At 46.7% G+C, this 25,049-nt stretch overlaps 1 protein-coding gene and 1 pseudogene across 5 annotated transcripts; both read left to right on the top strand.

Annotated features, from left to right (window-relative positions):
* The first annotated feature begins 538 nt into the window (after window positions 1–538).
* LOC111171184 (N-acylglucosamine 2-epimerase-like) lies at window positions 539–4,382 on the top strand (annotated as a pseudogene). Its single transcript, XR_016391434.1, has 4 exons — window positions 539–583; window positions 1,630–1,761; window positions 3,947–4,131; window positions 4,220–4,382. The product of XR_016391434.1 is annotated as an N-acylglucosamine 2-epimerase-like (transcript).
* Window positions 4,383–4,488: 106 nt separating this feature from the next.
* LOC111171185 (N-alpha-acetyltransferase 10-like) lies at window positions 4,489–23,388 on the top strand. Of its 4 annotated transcripts, XM_089904053.1 has the most exons (8): window positions 4,611–4,892; window positions 5,356–5,454; window positions 5,901–5,959; window positions 6,620–6,665; window positions 6,751–6,866; window positions 6,962–7,252; window positions 8,533–8,617; window positions 16,729–22,220. In XM_089904053.1, the coding sequence occupies exons 1-8, from the start codon at window positions 4,872–4,874 to the stop codon at window positions 16,759–16,761; spliced, it is 750 nt and encodes a 249-aa protein (XP_089760179.1). In that variant the 5' UTR covers window positions 4,611–4,871; the 3' UTR covers window positions 16,762–22,220. The 4 variants fall into 4 exon arrangements, with proteins under 4 accessions (XP_089760178.1, XP_089760177.1, XP_089760180.1 ...); XM_089904052.1 differs by having other exon boundaries at window positions 4,489–4,892; window positions 6,965–7,252; window positions 8,533–23,388; XM_089904051.1 differs by having other exon boundaries at window positions 4,489–4,892; window positions 8,533–23,375.
* Window positions 23,389–25,049: the final 1,661 nt, after the last annotated feature.

The following is a 25,049-nucleotide window of genomic DNA, read 5'->3' as shown; positions in this document are numbered from 1 at the left end:
AGCTGGGGGGCAGGGCGACCCCCTATGCCCCACCCCCGGGGCGCCTCCTCCGCCCGCACCCACCCCCGGAGCCAGGCGCCGATGGCTCCCTTTACAGACAGGGAGATGGGGCAAGGTGCGGCCCAGAACCCTCGGGAAGGGAAGGAGGGCCCCGGGGGAGCCGGGGTGGGTGCCAGAGCCCCAGGCACGTCAGGGAGCAGGAAGCCTGGCCAGACTCAACTTCGTCCCAGGCCTCTGCACAGCCCAGTCCCCCTGGTCTCAGCCTCCGCTCAGTGCCTTACGCTCCCCACGTCAGGGTCCCAGGCCCAAAGCAAGGGTTAGGACAGGTCCAGACCCTTGGGAGTGAATCGGCTCCTCCTCCAAAGCCCCTCTGAGCGAGGCCACCCAAGCCTGCAGATCAGGAGGGATGGGGGGTGGGAGGGCGCGTCTTTCTTGTTGGATGATGGGGCGGGGGTCAGGGGGTGCTGAAGGCCAAGCTACCTTCTACTTCCCTCTTGGCAGAGGGGTGGGCAGGCTGTGCTGAAGAATGTGTCAGAGGATGGCGAGGGGCTTTCTGGCTGCTTGGGGAGACACCAGAACCCAGGTGAGGGGCGGGGTGGGCTGGAGGGCGGCCCGGGAGGAGGGGGGCGCTCAGCCTTGGTTCTGGACTCCAGATGCGGGGAGTGCCCTCCTCCCTCCGCCCTCAGCTCACCAAGGACCAGGCAGGGGAGGGGGGACGGGCCTCCCACGCTGGCGTGTCAGCAGCAGGAGGGTGACTCTGGGGCAGACCGGCAGGGCTGGGGGGCTCAAAGCAGGCCCCACAGTGGGGCAGAGAGGAAGGGAGTCAGCGGTCAGCACAGCGCTTGAGCCCCCCGCCTGGGGGAGGACACGCGGCCTGCCTTACCCGAGCGCTCACCAGGCCACACGCTGGAAGCTGGCTGGTTCCTGCTCCGTCACGCCATCCACAGAGGTGACCCCAAACTTCGAGCCCACGTTATCGACAAGTTCCTATTGTTGCCTTTCCGCTCTGGATGGGAGGTCCAGAGCGGAGGTCTCTTCTACTTCCAGGGTGCTGATGGCCTATGCCCCACCCAGGTGGGAATGTACCTAGGGCTACATGGTACTAGCCTGTCGAAGGCTTTCTGCCCAGGGAGGTGCGTGTTGTCATCACCCATTTCAGAGAGGGGGACCCGGGGCTCAGAGGAGTGAACCTGCCTGGTGTGACCCCAGTGGGAAGCTCGACTCCTGTGCCGGTGGCCCTCAAGCTCACATGCACAGGGAGGCCGTGAGGGAGCGCAGGCCATGCCCACGCGGAGACACATGGCCCTTCATCTTGGAAAGGCTCTCTGAGTGACCCTAAGGCATCAGCAGTGGGAGCAGCCGGGGTTTCGATTCCAGGGCTCAAGGGGCACCCACCCCAGCCCTGCCCTTTGGGAGGGGCTACTTGGGCTACATCTGGCTCAGGAAGCTAGTCGCGATCTGATGGGCGGTTAAGGCCCCCAGAGACGTTCATCCCGTGGTTAAGCTCCAAGAGCTTGGGCCAGATGGAGTCTGAGCCAGGGCCCGAAAGATGGGGGTGACTCTCCTGCTGAGAGGGGTGGTGGAGTGGGGTCCAGGGCTCTCAGATGCCTGCCTCTGCTCTGCTCTCAGCTGGAGTGGGCCATGAAGCTCTGGTGGCCGCACAGCGAAGCCATGATCGCCTTCCTCATGGGCTACAGTGAGAGCGGGGACTCTGCCTTGCTGAACATCTTCTACCAGGTGGCCGAGTACACTTTCCGCCAGGTAAGTGCTGCTTCCTGGTCTCAGCGGTGTGGAGACCGCAGGCACGGCACACCCCCTCCTTCCCCCCCTCACCGGACGTGTTCCCTCAGTAGGTCTGAGAGTTCCTGGAAGTCCCGGCCCTGGTGCTCTCTGTTCAGTCAAGAGAGTGGCCGCTGCCCCACTGGAGCTCACATTTGGTGCTGGTGGGACCGACCATAAACAAGTAAACCAGCAAACATAGATGGTGATGAGAGCTCTGGGAAATAAAGCAAGGTCAGGGGACTGGGGGGCTAGTGGGAAGGAAAAAAGCTGGGGCTTCAGGAGGGGAGGCCAGAGGGCACTAGGCGAAGGCAGGGAGACTGGGCTGTGGCTGTCATCCTGGCTAGTGAGTGGGGGCCTGGCCCGGGGTGGGAGCTGCAGCGGCTCAGGGGTCAGAGTGTGGTCGAGTGGGAGAGGTGTGGGCTGGCCACGTGAGGCAAGGTAACCTTGGAGTACAGAAGGAAAGGAGAAGAGGGAATAGGCAGGCCCAGCAAAGGAGAGAGAATCATCTGCGAGGTAGGAAGGAAGCCAGCCCCCCCGCCCCCCCGCAGAGGCCCGAGTGCCGTGAGCAGAGTGATGAGCTGTGCCAGCTGCTGCCGACGGGCACCTCGGGTGCTGAGCCTGATGGGGAATGAAGGAAGATTCCCGATGTGTTTCTAAAGCCACGACTCACTCCATTAGTAAACCCCAGTACGGGAGGCATTACAACAGGGGGGTCTTATTCTGAGGTCTGTGGGCTTTGAAACCTGAGAGAAAATTCCACCTTTATTTGCACTAACCTCTAACTGAAATCCAGCATTCACGTCCATCATGAATGAAAGCAGTGAACCACAGTATTAGCAGTGTCTGACTTTGTCACCAGTAGAAATTCCAAATGTGTTCGTGTTATGCTGTGGTTAGAGAGGCATCTCCAAGTACTGCACACGCTTGTCACTGCTTCCAAACACGGGAGCCACAAGACCAGAGGCGATATATGTTAATATTGAATGCATTCATAGAGAACATGTGTTCGAGGTGATCGCTCTTAACTGCATAAAGTGAAATTTAAGGAATACATTTTCAAGAAAGAGAGATTGTATCGAACAATCACAAAAGTTATAAACAACAGGTAATTCACTATGCACTAATCGTCATAACAATACAGAAAGCAAAAATTCAGACATCCATGGAAAGGCTGGACAGGAAAACAGTCAAATCCTTTGTTATCTTCCCATGTCATATCCAGTAGCCAAATAATAAGTAAGGACATGGGTAATGTCACTGGAAAGATAGAATGAACAGATACAGAACTAGTTTTCCCTCCTATGAAGAATACACCTACTCATAGGTCCCCATTTAAAAAGACATTTTTGGTAGTGGACTTCAATGTCACTGATTTATTCTATGGTCCTTCTGAGAAGGGGTTCCACTCAGGTCTCTATCTGGGGAGGAAGGGCCTAGGCCAGGGCTCTGAGGTCTATCCTGGAGCATCTGGAAGGAACTGGGCAGGAGAGGAGCGAGGAATTTGGAAAGGGTCAACAGAGCTGCTGGGCAGGGGCAGGCTTCAGGTGGCTCCGAGGGAGGGGGAGATGTGTTTGGGACCTGTGGTGAGCAAGGGAGAAGTCAGACCTCTGTACGGGATATCTACAATGTAGCGCTATCTACAATCTCATCCACTGCAAGACAGTCCTGTGAAGCAGGGAACAGGAGCTCCAAAGGAATAACTTGTTACAAAGTTACATGGTAGGTCAGCACTTCCTCAGGGTTCTGTTTCTTTTTACATATTTTTTTTTAAATTATATTTATTTACTTTTGGCTGCGCTGGGTCTTTGTTGCTGCGCGCGGACTTTTCACTGCGGTCGGTAGCTACTCTTGTTGCGGAGCACCGGCTCTAGGCGCGCGGGCCCCGGTATTTGTGGCGCACGGGCTCTAGAGCGCAAGCTCAGTAGTCCCAAGCAGGGTTTTTGTTTTTGTTTTTGTTTTAAATTCCATCTTGCAAGGTTTCATCTCACAGCCTGCGGCCCCTTCCCCAAGTGGGGTAACTAGCTGCAGGCTCAAAACTCCACCCCCACCCCCACAAAGAAAAAGGAAAAGCCCCTTGCTTTCATATTTGTCCAGGAGGCGGGACCTCATTTAAGAGCACTGATTCTGGAGCCGGGGGTCAGCCCGGGCTCTGACCCCGAGGTAGCGGTTTAGTGGGACCGGTGAACGCCCCTTTCCCAGGCCTGTGGCATCTGGGCGGTTCCTGCAGGCGCTGCCTGTCACTGCCTCATTGTTATTGCAGTTTCGCGATCCCGAGTACGGGGAATGGTTTGCCTACCTGAACCGAGAAGGGAAGATCGCCCTCACCATCAAGGGGGGGTCCTTTCAAAGGTGAGTGGGGGAAAGGGCGGGGCCCAGGGGCTCGGGGCACTCGGCTGCCCACGGCCCTCCCAACCCGCCGTCCCGCCTCTCCCCGCAGGCTGCTTCCACGTGCCGCGGTGCCTCGCCATGTGCGAGGAGATGCTGAGTGACCTCCTGAGCAGCCTCGCCCTGGCCTCGGCCCCGGCCCCGGCCCTCAGCGCCCGGTCTCCGCCCGCCGACCCCGCCCGCCGAGGCGCAGAATAAAGCCAAGCCTGCTCCACTGCCCGTGTGTGTGAGCGTCTGTGGGGTGTCGGGTGGTGGACCAACCACCACCTTTGGCTGGAGAGCACCTGCTCGCCCTGCCAGTGACCCGCCCCGCGCGCTGGACCCTCCCACCCTGCCAACAGGCCCGCCCCGCGCCGGGGTCCGCCCGGCCATTGGCCCGGCCCGCCCCGCGGAGAGGCCCCAACCCGCCCTTGGCCCTCCCTGCGCATGGCCGAGCGGCCGGGAGGGCGGGCCCGGCGGGCGGGCGGGCTCGGCGGCGCGCACTTCCGGCCGGTGGTCGGTTCTGGCGGGCGCGTCATCTTCTGGCGCCGTCCCCGCGATCCCAGACCCAGCCACGGACCCAGCCACGGACCCAGCCACGGACCCAGCCCCAGCCCCAGCCCCAGCCACAGCCCTGCCTTGGCAGCCCCGGCGTCTCTTCGGAGCGCGGTGGCAGCTGACTGCGTGTTCACGACCCGCTGGGAGCCGCGAGTCCCGCCGCCATTATGAACATCCGCAATGCGAGGGTGAGGGGCCGGGGCCGGAGGCTGTCCGCGCCGCGTGGGAGCGGGGCCCGGTGGCCGCGTGCGCGTGCTCCTGAGGGGCCCGGCCGATCACCGGGCCAGGCGCCCTCGGCCGCCCGGCGCGGAAAAGTGAAGGCCACGTCCCCGTGGGGCTGGATCTACGCGAAGAGGAGGCCGGGGGAGCCAGGGGGGCAGGGCCGGGGCTGCGAACTCTTTCTTTCTGGATGTCGGGTTTCCGTTGGATGGTGTCGGGGAGCTTCCTGGAGCTCAACGTTCATTCCTGGAACAGTCAGTTTTTGCACAGCGGCTGTGGGCCAGGCCTGTGCGGAGACAGTCCCAGCGCCCGCCCAGCTCTGTGGGGGGGCGGGGGTCGCTGAGTAGACAGCAGGGTTCTAACACGACCAAGGCCTACTTAGTCACCGCAGCCCCCGGCCTGACTGCATTCCACTGCCCTCCTGTCCCGCAGCCGGAGGACCTGATGAACATGCAGCACTGCAACCTCCTGTGCCTGCCCGAGAACTACCAGATGAAATATTATTTCTCCCATGGGCTTTCCTGGCCCCAGGTGGGCAGCTGTTGAATTTGGGGATGAGGGAAACCAGGCCAAGGAAATTCCACCCTGGGTCGGCTTGGGACGAGCTGGCGAGGTCGCACAAGGTCGTGAAGAGTCCGGGGGGCGCATGGGTCAATGAGGCCCTGAGTGTTTCCGGCTGGGGTGGCGGGAGATGGATAGGAGGCGCCTTGAAGAGGGGCGAAGAACAGGGCCAAGGTAGGGGCAGTATTCCCACCTGTGTCCGTCCACTTCTTCTGGGTTAAGGAAAGGGCACGGTGTGATGTGGGAAAACCAAGCCACTTGGCCTGGAGGTCAGGAGCTGTCACTGAACTCGCTGCCCGATGGGCTTCTGTCATGCACACAGCGACAGGCAGGCGCTGGGGCCAGGTGTCCGATAAGGGCGCCTCCAGCTCTGACAGGAACTTGTTTTCTGCCATCTCTTTCTTCCTGTCACCCAGCTCTCTTACGTCGCTGAGGATGAGAATGGGAAGATTGTGGGGTATGTCCTGGCCAAAATGTGAGTCACCAAGGACGGAGGGACAAGCTTGGTGCCTGACCTGGGGGTGGGGGGAGGAGGGACACCGACACCGCACGCGTCTGATGGATGCTGCCTGGGTTGGGTTGGGTTGGGTTTTTTTGTTTCGTTTTGTTAATTAATAGATTGTTCCTTTAGTTCAGTTTCCTCTCACATTAACATCTTGTGGCACATCTGTTACAATGGGTGAACCGATACTGTTACATTATTGCAGAAACCCATAGTTACATTGTTTTACTCTGAGTTCTACGTTCCATGGACAAAGGTATAACAATGTATCCGATACTATAGTATCAAACAGAGTAGTTTCACTGCCCTCCCTCCCTCCCCTCTCCCCGGGAACCACTGATCTCTTTACTGTCTCCATAGTTTCGCCTTCTCCAGAAGGTCATATGATTAGAATCATACAGTGTGTAAACATTTCAGACCACCTTTCACTTAGTCATATGCATTGAAGTCTCCCCCCACGTCTTTTCATGGCTTGAGAGCTCCTTTCTTTTTAGCACTGAACAGTATTCCATTGACACTGCACATGTCTTTTGGCTGCTGCCTGGGGTTTGGAGAGTCCTGGCTCTCCCCCGTCCCGGGACTGGACGCACTTCGGGGTTCACGCCTGGCCCCTCTCCTTTCTTCTTGCTCTAGGGAAGAGGGCCTGCACAACGTGCCCCATGGACACATCACCTCGCTGGTGCGTAGGGCCCACCCAGGCTCTGGTGGGGGTGGGGGCGGAAGTTAGTTGGAGCCACCCTGAGGTCCCACCTTTCTCCCACCAGGCTGTGAAGCGTTCCCACCGGCGCCTTGGCCTGGCTCAGAAGCTGCTGGACCAGGCCTGCGGAGCCATGATCGAGAACTTCAATGCCAAATACGTCTCCCTGCATGTCAGGAAGAGGTGGAAGCCAGGGCCGAGGGAAGGGGGGTGGGTAGGGGGATACTGTCTGTTTTGTTGGTTTTGTTTTGAATTTTCTTTTATTTATTTTTATACAGCAGGTTCTTATCAGTTATCTGTTTTATACATATTTGTGTATATATGTCAACCCCAGTCTCCCAATTCATCCCACCACCATCAGCGGGGATACTGCCTCGATGTGGATCCTGGGCTGCCTTGGCTTTTGGAGAAGATCGGGAAGTGGGCTTAGTGGGGAGGGGGACCAGGAGGAGGGGCAAGACCTGGATGTGCTGTCCCTGCCTGGCCTCGTCTGTACAGCTCAGCAGTGCCTTATTCCCCTGCAGTAACCGGGCCGCTCTGCGCCTCTATTCCAACACCCTCAACTTTCAGTAAGTAGATCTACATTTTTCTCATGGAGTGGGATGGTCCCCAGGTCTGGCTTATCCAGGTGGCTGAGATGGGCTGAACTACCTTCCAGGCAGGGGCGTGAGGGCGGCTAGGGCTAGCTGAGATGGGGGAGCGGGCCGTGGACAGCACTCTTGGGGGCAGAGCACCTGCCTGCCGTAGGCTGCTTGAGGCATGTCGCGCTTCCGGAGGACGCTTGGTGTTTCTTGCTTGATGCTGGTGGCGGCTATGCTGGAAGGGCAGCACGGTGAAGAGGTTCGGAAGCAGAGACAAGGGCCCAGGGCAAGAACAGAAGCCAAGGAGCAGAACTGAGTGACCAGGCACCCAGAAGCATCTAAGCGGGACCAGAAGAAAGGATAAATCTGAGCACGTCCGCACAGGAAGGGCCAGTGGCAAGAGCAGCGGAGGGATCTAGAGCCCTGGGTGTCCTAGTGGATGAGGCTGGGTCCACTCAGGGATGTGGCAGTCTCTGTGTGCCCAGCGCAGGACAGAGAGAGCCTAGCAGGGAACTGCTCTGCCCAGTACATTGTGGTGAAAGCTGCTGGAAAGTGAGGCTGAGGTGGGCTGTCCATGGAGGGCCCACTGAGACAGCGTCAGCTTCAGCTTGGTGGGGGACGAGGAGGGACTGTTGGGAAGGCAAGTGGCCTCCGGGCTGGGTATTTGAGGCAGGATCTTTGGCCTGGATGCAAATGCCTCTGGTGGTTGACAGTTCTAGGGTCTTAAGGCTGGCAGGGCCGTTCTGGGCCATCCAGACTGGCTCCCTTTTCAGTGGCAGGGTGCCCAGGTCTGCATACACACCTCCCAGCGCAGGCTTGGCCCCTGAGCTGCTCGGGCTAGGGGCCACGCTGCCTGGCAACGACCACCAAGAACAGAGGCCCAGGCAGCAGCACCTCTCCCCGGTTCCAGTTGTTAGGTATACGAGCCAGCCATGCATGCCCAGGAAGTGACAGGGAGCAGGGCGGGGAGGGGAGGGGAGGGGACTGCCAAATTCAGGGCTTCAGTTCACAGGAAACCACAGACACAGATCCTTGGTGGCCGGGTTAGGGACGAGGGGCAGTGGCAGGATGCCAGGGGTGGGGGGGAATAAAGGAGCTGGGTGCTACTTACTGTTGGAGACAGCAGAGGGAAGACCATGTTGGAAATGTCTCCCAAAGGGTCCTTGGGGGGCAATGACACCCTGCCCCGCTAGCAGATGATGCCAGAAGGCTGAGGAGAATTGCCCCCGATTTGGGTTGCCCTCCTTCTCTCCACCTGCTGCCCCCAGGATCAGCGAAGTGAAGCCCAAATACTATGCAGATGGGGAAGACGCATATGCGATGAAGCGGGATCTCACCCAGATGGCTGATGAGGTAAGAGTCCTGCAGGTAAGAGTCCTGCGGGGCCAGGGCCGCGGTCCCCAGGCAAGGCGAGCAGGGGCGGCCTGGGACAGTTGGAGGCTGCGTCGCCAGGAGTCCTGGCCCTCCTCACCTTAGCTTCCGTAGCTGGCAGGCGGGGAGCCGGACCTTGGCAGGGCCTTAACGAAGGCCATCGGCCCAAGATTCCATTCTCCGAGGAAGAAGCCTGTCCTGCCCAGAGGCTGCTGTGAGAGGAGAGGGAGGAGGCCCCTAGACGTGCTGAGAGACGCGGGGCCTGGGGATGGCTGTGGCTGGCCTCCAAGGCTCAGGGGTCAGACAGAACCGGGCTGAAGAGAAGTCAGGGTTTTGCCCAAGGCTCCTCAGGGGCCAGGGCCGTTCAGAGGGCTCCATGGCAGCCTCGTGAGGGAGCTGTGATCACCTCCACTTTACAGGAGAGGAAACAGGCCCAGAGGCCTGTTTAGGTCTTCTGTCCATTTTTGGATTGGTTTGTTTGTGTTTTTGTTGTTGAGCTGCATGAGCTGCTTGTAAATTTTGGAGATGAATCCTTTGTCAGTTGCTTCATTTGCAAATATTTTCTCCCATTCTGAGAGTTGCCTTTTCGTCTTGTTTATGGTTTCCTTTGCTGTGCAAAAGCTTTGAATACATGTTTGTGTGTATATGTCCCATTTGTTTATTTTTGTTTTTATTTCCCCTTTGTTTATTTTTGTTTTTATTTCCATTACTCTAGAAGGTGGATCAAAAACGATCTTGCTGTGATTTATGTCAAGGAGTGTTTTTCCTATGTTTTCCTCTAAGAGTTTTATAGTGTACGGTCTTACATTTAGGTCTTTAATCCATTTTGAGTTTATTTTTGTGTATGGTGTTAGGGAGTGTTCTAATTTCATTCTTTTACATGTAGCTGTCCAGTTTTCCCAGCACCACTTATTGAAGAGGCTGTCTTTTCCCCATTGTATATCCTTGCCTCCTTTGTCATAGATTAGTTGACCATAGGTGCATGGGTTTACCTCTGGGCTTTCTATCCTGTTCCATTGATCTATATTTCTGTTTTTGTGCCAGTCCATATTGTCTTGATGACTGTAGCTTTGTAGTATAGTCTGAAGTCAGGGAATCTGATTCCTCCAGCTCCGTTTTTTTCCCTCAAGACTGCTTTGGCTATTTGGGGTCTTTTGTGTCTCCATACAAATTTTAAGATTTTTTGTTCTAGTTCTGTGAAAAATGCCATTGGTAATTTGATAGCGATTACATTGAATCTGTAGATTGCTTTGGGTAATATAGTCATTTTCACGATGTTGATTCTTCCAATCCAAGAACATGGTATATCTCTCCATCCGTTGGTATCATCTTTAATTTCTTTCATCAGTGTCTTATAGTTTTCTGCATACAGGTCTTTTGTCTCCATACGTAGGTTTATTCCTAGGTATTTTATTCTTTTTGTTGCAGTGGTAAATGGGAGTGTTTCCTTAATTTCTCTTTCAGATTTTTCATCATTAGTGTATAGGAATGCAAGAGATTTCTGTGCATTAATTCTGTATCCTGCAACTTTACCAAATTCATTGATTAGCTCTAGTAGTTTTCTGGTGGCATATTTAGGGTACTCTATATATAGTAGCATGTCATCTGCAAACAGTGACAGTTTTACCTCTTCTTTTCCAATTGTATTGCTTTTATTTCTTTTTCTTCTCTGATTGCCATGGCTCGGACTTCCAAAACTATTTTGAATAATAGTGGTGAGAGTGGACATCCTTGTCTTGTTCCTAATCTTAGAGAAAATGCTTTCAGTTTTTCACCATTGAGAATGATGTTTGCTGTGGGTTTGTCATATATGACCTTTATTATGTTGAGGTAGGTTCCCTCTATGCCCACTTTCTGGAGAGTTTTTATCATAAATGGGTGTTGAATTTTGTCAAAAGCTTTTTCTGCATCTATTGAGATGATCATATGGTTTTTGTTCTTCAATTTGTTAATATGGTGTATCACATTGATTGATTTGTGTATATTGAAGAATCCTTGCATCTGTGGGATAAATCCCACTTGATCATGCTGTATGATCCTTTTAATGTGCTGTTGGATTCTGTTTACTAGTATTTTGTTGAGGATTTTTGCATCTATATTCATGAGTGATATTGGTCTGTAATTTTCTTTTATTGTAGTATCTTTGTCTGGTCTTGGTATCAGGGTGATGGTGGCCTCATAGAATGATTTGGGAGTGTTCCCTCCTCTGCAATTTTTTGGAAGAGTTTGAGAAGGATGGGTGTTAGCTCTTCTCTAAATGTTTGATAGGATTCACCTGTGAAGTCATCTGGTCCTGGGCTTTTGTTTGTTGGAAGATTTTTAACCACAGCTTCAATTTCATTTCTTGTGATTGGTCTGTTCATATTTTCTGTTTCTTCCTGGTTCAGTCTTGGAAGGTTATACCTTTCTAAGAATTTGTCCATTTCTTCCACGTTGTCCATTTTATTGGCGTAGAGTTGCTTGTAGTAGTCTCTTAGGAGGCTTTGTATTTCTGCAGTGTCTGTTGTATCCTCCTTTTTCATTTCTAATTTTATTGATTTGAGCCCTCTTCCTCTTTTTCTTGATGAGTTTGGTTAATGGTTTATCAATTTTGTTTATCTTCTCAAAGAACCAGCTTTTAGTTTTATTGATCTTTGCTATTGTTTTCTTTGTTTCTATTTCATTTATTTCTGCTCTGATCTTTATGATTTCTTTCCTTCTGCTAATTTTGGTTTTGTTTGTTCTTCTTTCTCTAGTTCCTTTAGGTATAACGTTAGATTGTTGATTTGAGATTTTTCTTGTTTCTTGCGGTAGGCTTGTATAAATAAAAACTTCCCTCTTAGAACTGCTTTTGCTGCATCTGATAGGTTTTGGATCGTCGTGTTTTCATTGTCGTTTGTCTCTAGGTATTTTTTGATTTCCTCTCTGATTTATTCAGTGATTTCTTGGTTATTTAGTAACGTATTGTTTAGCCTCCATGTGTTTGTGTTTTTTACATTTTTTTCTCTGTAATTGATTTCTAATCTCATAGCGCTGTGGTCAGAAAAGATGCTTGATATGATTTCAATTTTCTTAAATTTACTGAGGCTAGATCTGTGACCCAGTATGTGATCTATCCTGGGCAATGTTATGTGCGCACTTGAGAAGAAAGTGTAATCTGCTGTTTTTGGATGGAAGGTCCTATAAATATCAATTAAATCTATCTGGTCTATTGTGTCATTTAAAGCTTGTGTTTCCTTATTAGTTTTCTGTTTGGATGATCTGTCCAGTGGTGTAAGTGAGGTGTTAAAGTCCCCACTATTATTGTGTTACTGTCGATTTCCTCTTTTATAGCTGTTAGCAGTTGCCTTATGTATTAAGGTGCTCCTATGTTGGGGGCATATATATTTATAATTGTTATGTTATATCTTCTTCTTGGATCGATCCCTTGATCATTATGTAGTGTCCTTCCTTGTCTCTTTTAACGTTCTCTATTTTAAAGTCTATTTTATCTGATATGAGTATTGCTACTCCAGCTTTCTTTTGATTTCCATTTGCATGGAATATCTTTTTTCATCCCCTCACTTTCAGTCTGTATGTGTCCCTAGGTCTGAAGTGGGTCTCTTGTGGACAGCATATATATGGGTCTTGTTTTTATATCCATTGAGCAAGCCTGTGTCTTTTGGTTGGATCATTTAATCCATTCACTTTTAAGGTAATTATTGATATGTATGTTCTTTTTACCATTTTCTTAATTGTTATGGTTTTGTTTTTGTAGGTCCTTTTCTTTTCTTGTGTTTCCTACTTAAAGAAGTTCCTTTAGCATTTGTTGTAGAGCTGATTTGGTGGTGCTGAATTCTCTTAGCTTTTGCTTGTCTGTAAAGCTTTTGATTTCTCCATCGAATCTGAATGAGATCCTTGCTGGGTAGAGTAATCTTGGTTTTAGGTTCTTCCCTTTCATCACTTTAAATATGTCATGCCACTCACTTCTGGCTTGTAGTGTTTCTGCTGAGAAATCAGCTGTTAACCTTACGGGAGTTCCCTTGTATGTTATTTGTCATTTTTCCCTTGCTGCTTTCAATAATTTTTCTTTGTCTTCAATTTTTGCCAATTTGATTGCTCTGTGTCTTGGCGTGTTTCTCCTTGGGTTTATCCTGTATGGGACTCTCTGTGCTTCCTGGACTTGGGTGGCTATTTCCTTTCCCATGTTAGGGAAGTTTTCGACTATAGTCTCTTCAAATATTTTCTCGGGTCCTTTCTCTCTCTCTTCTCCTTCTGGGACCCCTATAATGTGAATGTTGTTGCATTTAATGTTGTCCCAGAGGTCTCTTAGGCTGTCTTCATTTCTTTTCATTCTTTTTTCTCTATTCTGTTCCACAGCAGTGAATTCCACCATTCTGTCTTCTAGGTCACTTATCTGTTCTTGTGCCTCAGTTATTCTGCTATTGATTCCTTTTAGTGTATTTTTCATTTCAGTTATTGTATTGTTCATCTCTGTTTGTTTCTTCTTTAATTCTTCTAGGTATTGGTTCTTTAATTCTTCTAGGTCTTTGTTAAACATTTCTTGCATCTTCTCGATCTTTGCCTCCATTCTTTTTCCGAGGTCCTGGATCCTCTTCCCTATAATTATTCTGAATTCTTTTTCTGGAAAGTTGCCTACCTCCACTTCATTTAGTTGTTTTTCTGCGGTTTTATCTTGTTCCTTCATCTGGTACATAGCCCTCTGCCTTTTCATCTTGTCTGTCTTTCTGTGAATGTGGTTTTTGTTCCACAGGCTGCAGGACTGTAGTTCTTCTTGCTTCTGCTGTTTGCCCTCTGGTGGATTAGGCTATCTAAGAGGCTTGTGCAAATTTCCTGATGGGGGGGACTTGTCTAGTCCATCTTTAAATATTAGAGTTTCTTCAGTCTCATTGCTAGAGCCTCTTGTTTATTCATTCTTTCCTCATCCTTTAGGTAATCTCACCCATTCTGAGGGGGTCCTCTACAATACTATCTCTATAGCCTCAGGCTGGGGATTTTTTGTTTTGTTTTGTTTTGTTTTTTTGCTGCACCTGCGGCTTGTAGAATCTTAGCTTCCTAACAAGGGATTGAATCTGGACCCCCTGAAGTGCAAGCGTGGAGTCCTATCCACTGGATCACCAGGGAATTCCCAGCCCCAGCGTTTATATTATCTGTGCCAGATCCCTCCCTTGGGCTCCTCAACTTGCATATCCAGCTTCCTGTCTGACGTCACTACTCAGCTGCCCCCAATTCATTAATTCATTCCGTTGCCAAATATCCACTGGGTACCTACTCTGTGTTGGTCACTATGGTAGGGAGTGTATACAGTGCTGAATAAAATGCACTTGGTCCCTGCCCTCATGAAGTTTACATTTAGTGGTGGGGGTGTGAGAAAATAAACAAGAAAACAAACAAAAAATAGTGAAATCCACTACTTTGTTTGAATTTTATTTTATTTTATTTTTTAAACAGCAGGTTCCTATTAGTTACCTATTTTGTACATCTTAGTGTATATATGTCAATCCCAATCTCCCAGTTCATCCTACCACCACTCCCCACCATCACTTTCCCCTCTTGGTGTCCATTCGTTTGTTCTCTACATCTGTGTCTCTATTTCTGCCCTGCAAACTGGTTCATCTGTACCATTTTCCAGATTCCACATATATGCATTAATATAAGATATTTGTCTGAAAACCACTATTTTTTGAATAAAGTAAGCTGCAGTAATAGAGAATGTTTTTAAAAATGTGTGTGCAAGTGTAGGAGGCCTACTTACAATAGCCAGGGAAGATCTCCCTGGAGGTACTGTCATGGAAGCTGAGAGTTCAAGGATAAAAAGCAATCACTCATGGGAAGAACATTCTAGATAGTAGCAACAGTATGTGCAAAGGCCCTGCTGAGGAAAAGAATGAGAAGTATGTGAAGAATTTAAAGGAAGCCACTAAGGCTGGAATATGGTGATTTAGGGAAAACAATGACAGTTAATCTAGCCAGAAGGTTAGGAAAGTGTCAGATTATCCAGGATGCTTTAAGTCATAGGGAGGATTTGTGGGGTTTATGCTAAGAACAGTGGGAGCCACCGAAAAGCTTTAATCCAGGAGAAGCACTTGAGCTGATTGGTATTTTTGAAAGCTGACTCTGGCAGCTCCGTGGAGAATGAGTCATAAAGGGGCAAGCATGGAAGCTGGAAAAAGGACTTTAAGGCTGTGTGAGCTATGGTGTGGCTTGGACTAGGATAGGGGTTGTGGACAGGGTGAAAAGTGGATAGATTAGAAAGATAGTTGGGGGAGTTCCCTGGCGGTCCAGTGGTTAGGACTCAGCACTTCCCTGGTCAGGGAACTAAGATTTCCCCATGCCCCATGGCATGGCCAAAAAAAAAAAAGGTAGTTGGGAAGTTGAAACAGTGCAGAAGAGTCTACCTAAGAACTAGACCCTGGTGCTAGAATGTCTGGTTTGAAGCCTGGCTCTGCTACTTCCTAGCTGCATGGATTCGGGCAAATCCATAATTTCAGTGTCCTTATTTATAAAATGACTATAATAATAGTAGTTATAGGAAGTATCAGGATGAAATGAGTTAATATACATAACATTTCTTAGAGCATAATAAGCATGATTGATATTAAGTGTTAGCTATTAATATTAATGATGCATTGGTTATGCAGGGTGAGGGAGGAATCAATGGTGATGCCAGATTTCTAGCATGAGCTGCTGGATGTCTTCTTGAGACACTAGAGTAGCAAAACTTCAGTCTTGGGTAAAACTGATGTTTTACTTTCTCCATGTCTACTGGAAAAAGTCACACAATTGGGCAGATTGAGCCTATTGTAAAATCCATGATCATAGACCTCAAATGAGACTTCAATATGGCCCAGGAATTTTACTACATATTTTTGGTCAATTCACTCACCTTCCTTCTGCAACCATTTTTTACAACTTTCTCCACTCTCCTCTAACCTCCTACCCCAGCACCACCTCCCACCTGCTCCCACACGTTCAATATTTGACCACAACTCTTATTTCATAGAGAAAATAGAAGCCGTTAGATAGGAACTCCCGTCATCTTCTGGTGACCAAACACACGTATCTTACCCATCTCTACATCCACCCTACCTTCCTTTTCCCCTGCTACATAGGATAGTGGTTCCCAAAGTGTAATTAATTCCCCAGAACAGAACAGGAGAGTCAACAGTGCCTGGGAACTTGCTGGAAATGCAGATTTGTAGACCCCACTTCCAAATCTATAGAATCACAAACTCTGGTGGAGGAAGGGGCAGCAACCTGTTTTAACAAGCTTTCCAGGGAATTCTGATGCACAAACCAATGCAAGAGAAGAATGACGCCTCTTCTCATTGAAGGCCATTCCTTTACTTGTGCTTGGATGATGTCCTCCCCTGCTTTCCTGGGAATTTTATGTCATTATCTCTTTTTCCTCATGTATATTCAACCTCTCCTTCTCGACTGGAGCTTTCTCATGCACACTAAAACATGCTCTAACACAACATTGTAAATCAACTATACTCCAATAAAAATTAATTTAAAAAAACAAAACAAAACAAAAAAATAAAACATGCTCAAGCCTTTCTCACATACAAAACTGTCTCTTTCAATCTTTCATCCCCTTCTGGCTACCACAGGATAGTTTTCCCCCCCTCCACAGCCGAACATCTTGAAAGAGTTGTTGCTGGTGTGGGATAATGGGTAGTCAATAGTCTTATGAGACTCCCACTGCTGGTGGGAGGGAAGATTGGTACAGCCATTTGGGAGGGCAGTTTGGTCGTACAGTAACTATTAAAATATAAAAAGTGCAAGCAGTGTCTATTAAAATTTAAATGAGCATTCCCTTCTTGTTGCCTTCTTTGACATGGTGAGTGTATATAAGGCAGTTTTCTGCAGAATTGTGAGCGACTGGGGAAAAATTAGAAACAACTTAAATGACTATCAGTATAGGAATGCCAAATAAATTATGATACAGTATGTAATATCGGTAGTGCATTTATTAAAATAATGAAGTGGCTCATTCTATACATCATGTTATACTATATAATATATGTTTATGTAAAACATATGCACATGTATATATATGTGTCTACATTAAATTATGTTATTATCTATAACATTAATATGTTAATACCCAGAAAAAGGCCAGGAAGGACACACCAAACGAATAACTATGGTTACCTCTGAAAGGTGAGGAAGACGACCAGGATTGGTAGCAGCAGTCAAAGAGGATTTTAGTCCTGTCTGTAACGTTTTCATTTTTTAAAGGAAAATATATTTATGTATTATATAATTAAAAATCAAATAAAAGAAAAAGTTGTCAAAAAAGAAAGAGTTATCTATACCAGCTACTCCATTTTATCACCTCTCACTCAATTCTTAACCCACTCCAATCTGGCTTTTATCCAGGTCATTTCCCTAAAATAGCTCTTTCATGTCGGAAATGACATCTGTGTCACCACATCTAAAAGATAAGATGTTTTCTGCTATTTTACTTGGCCTTTTTTTGTTCTTGGCCACTTTCTCCTTGAAACACTCTCTTCCCTTGGGCTTCCAAGCTCTTTTATATTTAACAACATATTCTTCTGGCTTTCCACCTACATCTCTGCCTGATCTCTCTCTAACAACTCTGCAGCTTGCCTATCCTTCTCTACTAGACTACAAATTTGTTGAATTTTTTTCAAAGACTTGCCCTGGATCCTCTTCTCTTCTCATTCTGTACTCTCCCAATAAGTGATTTCTTTTATCATCCATAAGCCATCAACTTCCAAATTTGCATCTCCCATTCCATGGCTATATGTTCAGCTGCATGTTTGATATCTCAATTTGTAACTCTCCAGTCTCCTCAAGTACAATAGGTCCCCCCAAAACCCCTCTTAATCTCTCTCTATCCCCTTAAATCTAGTCCTCTTTCAATATGCCATGCCTTAGTGAATGGTTCCACCATCCATCCAGTTGGGCAAGCCAGAGACCAATGAATCTGCCATGACACTTCCCTTTTCTCTCTCTCTCTCTTTTTTGGCCACACCGGGTGGCATGTGGGATCTTAGTTCCCAGACCAGGGATTGAACACCGAGCCCGCTGCATTGGCAGCGCAGAGTCTTACCCACTGGACCACCAGGGAAGTCTGTGGTGATCATTTCTCAATGATCCCTGTAATAAAGGAATATAGGTACCCTTTTGATAACAAGTTGATACTGGTGCAGAAATACAATTCAGTCAGAAACTCTAGTATCAGGGAAAAAACTAAAACTCTCCATTCTCACCATATCACAGAGCATATAAATTATAAGAATAATTACTCAGATGGAAAACTTAATCTTCAAAGTGTTAAGCCTGTGAAATCAAGCTATTTCAATGGCTGCCTTGTACGAAAGTGGTAGGTGTGGATAAAAGGAGAAGATCCAGAGTTAACAATTGACTAAATGGGGGAGGCAGACAGAACTTTAATACAAAGTGAAAGTGACAAATCACAAGTATACACAGGGTGTAGTGGGAGCACATACAAGGGGCACTTAATCCAACTCTGTGGTATGTGTGTGTGGTGTGGTATATATGCGGAGTGGGGGGCTGTCAGGGAAGATATGCTAGGAAAGGTAACTTTCCACATTAACTGAAATATACAAGCAAGATTTCAGCCAAGCAAAAGGTGGGAGAGGGGGGTGGCAGGGTCTGCAGAGGCTACTATACCAAGGAACAGCAAGGATCAATTTGTTTAGAGACTAGAGAGAACAGCCTCTTCGTGTAACTGAAAGTAGTTCTTTGGAGCAGGATCAGAGAGTAGATTGACTATGGGAGTGGCATCTCCATCCTCCACCCTCCTCCCCTGCACTAAATTTTGATGCTGGAGTGGTGTATGTATGTGAGGGCGAAGGGTTAGGTCATGCAGGTCTTCCCGAGCAAAGGCAGAGTTTGTACTTAATCCTTAGGGCAATGAAGAACCAGGACAAGATGTTTTCCACTTTTTATTTCAAGATAATTTTAGATTTACTGAAGTGTTGCAAAAGTAGTACAGCAAGGTCTCATTCACTGAACTTCCCTTAACATAAACATCTTACATAACCACGGTAGAATGATCAAACTAAGAAATCAAGGTTGGTACAATACTATTAGCTACACTATAGACTTCAATGGGATTCCACCAGTTTTTCCACTAAGGTCCTTTTTTTTCCAATCCAGGACCCACATTGCATTGAGCTGTCCAGCAAAGGATTTTAAAGAAGAGTGTGACGTGATCACATTTGCAATGTCAGTTTGAGAGAAACATATTTAGATTTTGGGCAATGGGGAAGGAAAAAGTGAGTCAAGTTAGGAAGCCCAGGGAATAAGCTAGTCTGGCCCTGTTGGCACCCTATGAAAGTTATGATGTAGCCTCTGGAGCTGACACACTGGCCTACCATGGCACATTTAGTTTCCTTTCTGATGTTCCGATATGCTGATTTAGAAACATGGTTTAACTAGAGCATGATTCCACTGGATCACAGTATTCCTTTGTTCTACTACTCAATTTTGGTATGGACACATTGAAGTGAACTGGAAAGAGGATGGGAACTGCAGCTTGGATGTTTTTAACTCCAAATGGTTAGAAACATGGGGGAAAAATAACTATTAAACACTTAGTAGTTGCATTTTCTTTAATGTGGCCTGAAGCATCTGCTTCTGTGAAGTGCCATTCCTTGTGTTTCCCTTTACAAAATTGTCTGAGTGACACTGCATGTCACGAATTGCATGGTTAAATCTCTCTATGTGCCATTGTCAAAGATAGCTCCGAACTTGAGATTTATATGCTTTGCTCAATTCTTTACTTGCTTGTTTCTGGAACATTCTTAGTTGATGTAGCTGGAAGCGTAACAGCTACGTTATAAAACGTAATGTTATAAAACAGCTACGTTATAAAACTTTTTTATTACCAGACATTTTTCACTTCCTTTTTTTTTAATTTATTTTTTTGGCCCACACCATGTGGCGTGTGGAATCTTAATTCCCTAACCAGGGATCGAACCTGGGCCCCCTGCAGTGGAAGCACAGAGTCGTAACCACTGGACTGCCGGGAAAGTCCCTCTCTTTCTTTCTTTTTTTAAAAAAAATATTTATTTATTTATTTATTTACTTTTGGCTGGGTTGGGTCTTCATTGCTGTGCATAGGCTTCCTCTAGTTGTGGCGAGTGGGGGGCTACTCTTCGTTGCAGTGCGTGGGCTTCTCACTGCAGTGGCTTCTCTCGTTGCGGAGCATAGGCTTTAGGCACGCAGGCCTCAGTAGTTGTGGCACGTGGGCTCAGTAGTTGTGGCTCGCGGGCTCTAGAGCACAGACTCAGTAGTTGTGGCGTACAGGCTTAGTTGCTCCGCAGCATGTGGGATCTTCCCCGGCCAGGGCTCGAACCTGTGTCCCCTGCATTGGCAGGCGGATTCTTAACCATTGCACCACCAGGGAAGTCTTTCACTTTCTTTTAATACCATTATTTTTAAGAACTATATTAGATATCAGGAGACCTGCTTTCTAGCCTTGACTTGGTCATCTATTAGCTGTGTGACCTTGGACGAGCAAATTAACTTCTCCTGTTCTCAGTTACTTCACATTAAATAACTACCCTGCCAACCTCATATAGTCAGGTAAAATAATGGATGGACACAAACTTTGCAAACTCTACTGCTACATAAATAAAGGGGGTATTATCCTCGTTATCTACATTTACTCACATCTCTTGATTGCATCCTCTTTTGATTTCCAAATGAGGTAAAACATATAAAATGTCTATGACAGTGTAAGTGAATTCATTCATTAATTCATTTTTTCATTTATTCTGAATTTATGTATTATGTTCTAAGTGCCCAGATCTTCACTATGGATTTGAAGATCAGCAGGAAATGGATCCTGTGCTCTAAAGCTTACTTTCAGTAGAGAGAGAGATACAAGTAGGCAAATAAAATTAATAAAGTGTTTGTTCTTTACTTTTCCACCAAATACTCGTAATGGCACAGGAGAGAGAACCCGTGTCTCCCTGGAGTTTGGGGCATAGCCTACATTAAGAAATTAATTTCTTTGAAATGGAAAGATAACCCATGCTCTTGTATTGGAAGAATTAATACTGTTAAAATGGCTATACTACCCAAAGCAATCTACAGATTTAATTATCAAATTACCCATGGCATTTTTCACAGGACTAGAACAAATAATCCTAAAAATCATATGGAACCATAAAAGGCCCAGAATTGCCAAAGCAATCCTGAGGAAAAAGAACAAAGCAGGAGACATAACCCTCCCAGACTTCAGACAATACTACAAAGCTACAGTAATCAAAACAGTATGGTATTAGCACAAAAACAGACATATGGATCAATGGAACAGAATAGAGAGTGCAGAAATAAATCCACACACCTATGGTCAATTAATCTTTGACAAAGGAGGCAAGAATATACAATGGAGAAAAGACAGTCTCTTCAGCAGTGTTGGGAAAGCTGGACAGCCACATGTAAATCAATGGAGTTAGAATACACCCTCACACCACACACAAAAATAAACTCAAAATGGCTTAAAGACTTAAATATAAGACATGACACCATAAAACTCCTAGAAGAGAACATAGGTAAAACATTCTTTGACATAGGTTGTACTAACGTTTTCTTAGGTCTGTCTCCCATGGCAAACATTCTCTGATATACATTGTACCAATGCTTTCTTAGGTCAGTTTCCAAAGGCAATAGACATAAAAGCAAAAATAAACAAGTAGGACCTAATCAAACTTTAAGCTTTTGCACAGCAAAGAAAACCATAAACAAAACCAAAAGGCAACCTACGGACTGGGAGGAGATATTTGCAAATGATGCAACTAACAAGGGCTTAATTTCCAAAATATATAAACAGCTCATAGAACTCAATAACAAAAAAACTAAACAATCCAAACAAAAAATGGGCAGAAGACCTAATTAGACATTTCTCCAAAGAAGACATACAGATGGCCAACAGGCATATGAAAAGATGCTCCACATCACTAATTATTAGAGAAATTCAAATCAAAACTACAATGAGAGTACACCTCACACTGGTCAGAATGGCCATCATTAAAAAGTTGACAAATAACGTGCTGGAGAGGGTGTGGAGAAAAGGGAACCCTCCTACACTGTTGGTGGGAATGTAAGTTGGTACAGCCACTATGGAGGACAATATGGAGGTTCCTCAAAAAACTAAAATTAGAATTAGAGTTCTGTCCAGATATATGCCCAGGAGTGGGGTTGCTGGATCATATAGCAACTCTAATTCGAAAAGATACATGCACCCCAATGCACTATTTATAATAGCCAAGACATGGAAGCAACCTAAATGTCCATCAACAGATGAATGGATAAAGAAGATGTGGCATATATATACACACACACATATATATATACATATATATACACACAATGGAATACTACTCAGCAATAAAAAAGAACAAAATAATTCCATTTGCAGCAACATGGATGGGCCTAGAGATTATCGTACTAAGTGAAGTGAGTCAGAAAGAGAGACAAATACCGTATATCACTTATATGTGGAATCTAAAATATGACACAAATGAACTTATTTATGAAACGGAAACAGACTCAGACATACAGAACAGAGTTGTGGTTGTGAAGGGGGAGGGGGGTGGGAGAGGGATGTATTGGAAGTTTGGGATTAGCAGATGCAAACTATTACATATAGAATGACTTTATAAACAACAAGGTCCTACTGTATAGCACGGGGAACTATATTCAATATCCTGTAGTAAACCATGCTTGAAAAAAATATGAAAAAGAATATCTATATATCTGTCGACCTATCTATCTATATATATATATATCTGAATCACTTTGCTGAACACCAAAAACTAATACAACATTGTAAATCAACTATATTTCAATAAAAAAATTATAAAAGAAATTAATTTCTTTGAATTTTCTATTTTAAAAGCCTTACAAATTTGCATTCTACACCACAGTGTAGTCCTGTTTATTTTGTTATTGCTTTTTTTACACAGCAACCAGCCAAGTGGGGTTTATTCGGTAAATACAAGCCTGACTCAATATTTTAAAATCAATGTAATGCATCATGTCAATAATCTTAAGAAGAAACACAAAATTGCATCAATTGATGCCAAAAAATTGGATAAAATTCAATAACCAGTCATGATAAAAATTTTCAGCACACTGGGAGAGAAGGGAACTTTGTTAACCTGATAAAGGGCAGCTACAAAAAGCCTATAGTTAATATGCTTAATGGTGAAAGACTGAATGCTTTCCCCCTAAGATGGAGAGCAAGGCAAGGATGTCCATTCTCATCACTTCTATTCAACATTGTATTGGAAATCCTGGCCAATAGAAATTGAAAGGTCCCTGTTTGCATACAAGATGAGAAGGTGTACAGGGCTGGCTGGAGATGGCAGGCAGGCCTTACTCTTCTGTAAGACGTGGTCAAATTGGCTCATGGTGGGAGGGGGGCTTTGGTGTTGGGGAAAACCAGGCCTGCCTAGAGGATTACTCCCACAAGGCTGCTCTGGGGCTTCTGCATCTTCTAGGGTTGTGGGGAAGCAGAAACAAACTCTTAGAGCCCCTGTAGCACAGAGAACATGCTGTATCTCTGGGACCAGCAGTGGGCCAGAGCGGGTGATAATCACACACTGATGACATCAGGAGGGCTGTATCTTGTTGCTGACAATGGGGACGTAGCCTTCGGTGATGCTTTACTTCTTGAGGTTAACAGAAAACAGCCCTGCAGGGAGTTTTAATGGAAGACTTCAATGGCACTACTGGAGTTGTAGAGGTTGAGGATGGTGATACGCTGACCACTGCTCTTTCCTGCTTCTCAAAATCTCTGGAGAGTGCGGGGAGGGGCGGGGCCAGGCGTCCTGCTGGTGATGTGGGTGGCACTCCTCCTCCAGGGAGTGCCCAGAACCTGCCCCCTCGCTTAGCAGGATCCTGCAGGCGCTTGGCAGTCTGCCCAGTCCCGAAGCAGATTACGCCTGCTGGGTCCTAGCACGTCTTCTAGATGTTCGGGCCCAGGCCTGAGAGACTGGAGGAGCATCCAGTTTATTTTCATTTATACTCTTTTTCATCCAAAGGCAGGCCGGAGAGAGGTGGTCACGCAGTGGTGAAACACAAAACTTTTACTCAAGCTCTGGTTACTTCCAACCATGACCATTCTCTCGCTTACTAGCTCCCTTCTGGTCCTCTTCTCAAAAATGGTTCCCCTTCTGATCGTGTTATCCTGTTTTCCAAATCTTTACAGGGATGTCTCCAGCTCTTTTGGTCAAGTTCAATCTTTTTTTAAAATAAATTTATTTATTTATTTTTGGCTGCGTTGGCTCTTCGTTGCTGCACGCGGGCTTTCTCTAGTTGCCACAAGCGGGGGCTACTCTTCCTTGCCGTGCGCAGGCTTCTTATTCCAGTGGCTTCTCTTGTTGTGAACACTGGCCCTAGGTGCGCGGGCTTCAGTAGCTGTGGCATGCAGGCTCAGTAGTTGTGACTCACGGGCTTCGTTGCTCCGCGGCATGTGGGATCTTCCAGGACCAGGGCTTGAACCCGTGTCCCTTGCATCAGCAGGCGGATTCTTAACCACTGCGCCACCAGGGAAGCCCCCACGTTCAATGTTTTTACTAACAACTCCCCTAATTCTGATCGTTGGTACATTTTCTCCATTCCTTTGTCCTACAACTTTTTCTACCCCTCTAATCCAGGAGTTAACTCGCTAAATTTCGACCTGCCTCTGCTATTGGCCAGTTAGCTGCCTTTGTTCTGTCTTGAATTGCCCCCCTGCCAATCAGCAGAAGATGCAGACCTTTTGGAGCCAGGGAACTTGCACAGAAAGGCCCTTGGGGAGGCGCACACGTCTCAGCATAAACAAATGACCTCTTGTTCTCCAAAGCTCTTGAGACACAAGGAGGAAAAATAATACGCTCTTCTACTATCTTTGTCCTATGATACCTACAATACTTTCTAGGTCCAAGTACAGGCACTTTGCATTATAAGACAGCACAAGGAGCAGAAGGTAAGGGCGACAAGGATTCTTACAGAGGTCGCAAAATAAGATCCCTGCCGCTTAGAGAAAGAAAACTTTAAGAATCTTAAGAGCAACCCCCTTTCTTCCCCTCTCTCTTCTTCAGTTTTTTTCCCTTTCTTCCCCCTTCCCCAGACCTGCACCGTCCAACAGAAATATAACTAGAGCCACATACGTAATTTTAAATGTTCTAGTAGCCACACACAAAAAATAGAGGGAGGGATAAATTAGGAATTTGGGATTAAAAGATGCACACTTATTATAAAATAGATAACAAGGACCTACTGTATAGCACAGGGAACTATATTCAATATCTTATAATAACCTATAATGGAAAAGAATCTGACAAAGAATAGCTATATACACATATGTATAACTGAATCACTGTCTTGTACACCTGAAACTAACACAACATTGTAAATCAACTATACTTCAATAAAAAAACTT

The sequence above is a fragment of the Delphinapterus leucas genome, chromosome X (genome assembly GCF_059928025.1).
Source record: "Delphinapterus leucas isolate spDelLeu-1000000601 "Yukka" chromosome X, BTC_Dleu_Yukka2, whole genome shotgun sequence".
In the NCBI taxonomy this organism is placed as follows: Eukaryota; Metazoa; Chordata; class Mammalia; order Artiodactyla; family Monodontidae; genus Delphinapterus; species Delphinapterus leucas.
The sequence above is the reverse complement of the archived record's forward strand: the minus strand, read 5'-3'. Positions and strand labels throughout refer to the sequence as shown.

Excerpts from the sequence above, each read along its gene's own strand:
- LOC111171185 (XM_089904051.1), top strand. The coding sequence starts at position 4,872 with ATGAACATCCGCAATGCGAGG. Across the intron at positions 5,960-6,619 it reads GGGTATGTCCTGGCCAAAAT|GGAAGAGGGCCTGCACAACG; the intron begins GTGAGTCACCAA and ends TTCTTGCTCTAG. Across the intron at positions 7,253-8,532 it reads TCCAACACCCTCAACTTTCA|GATCAGCGAAGTGAAGCCCA; the intron begins GTAAGTAGATCT and ends TGCTGCCCCCAG.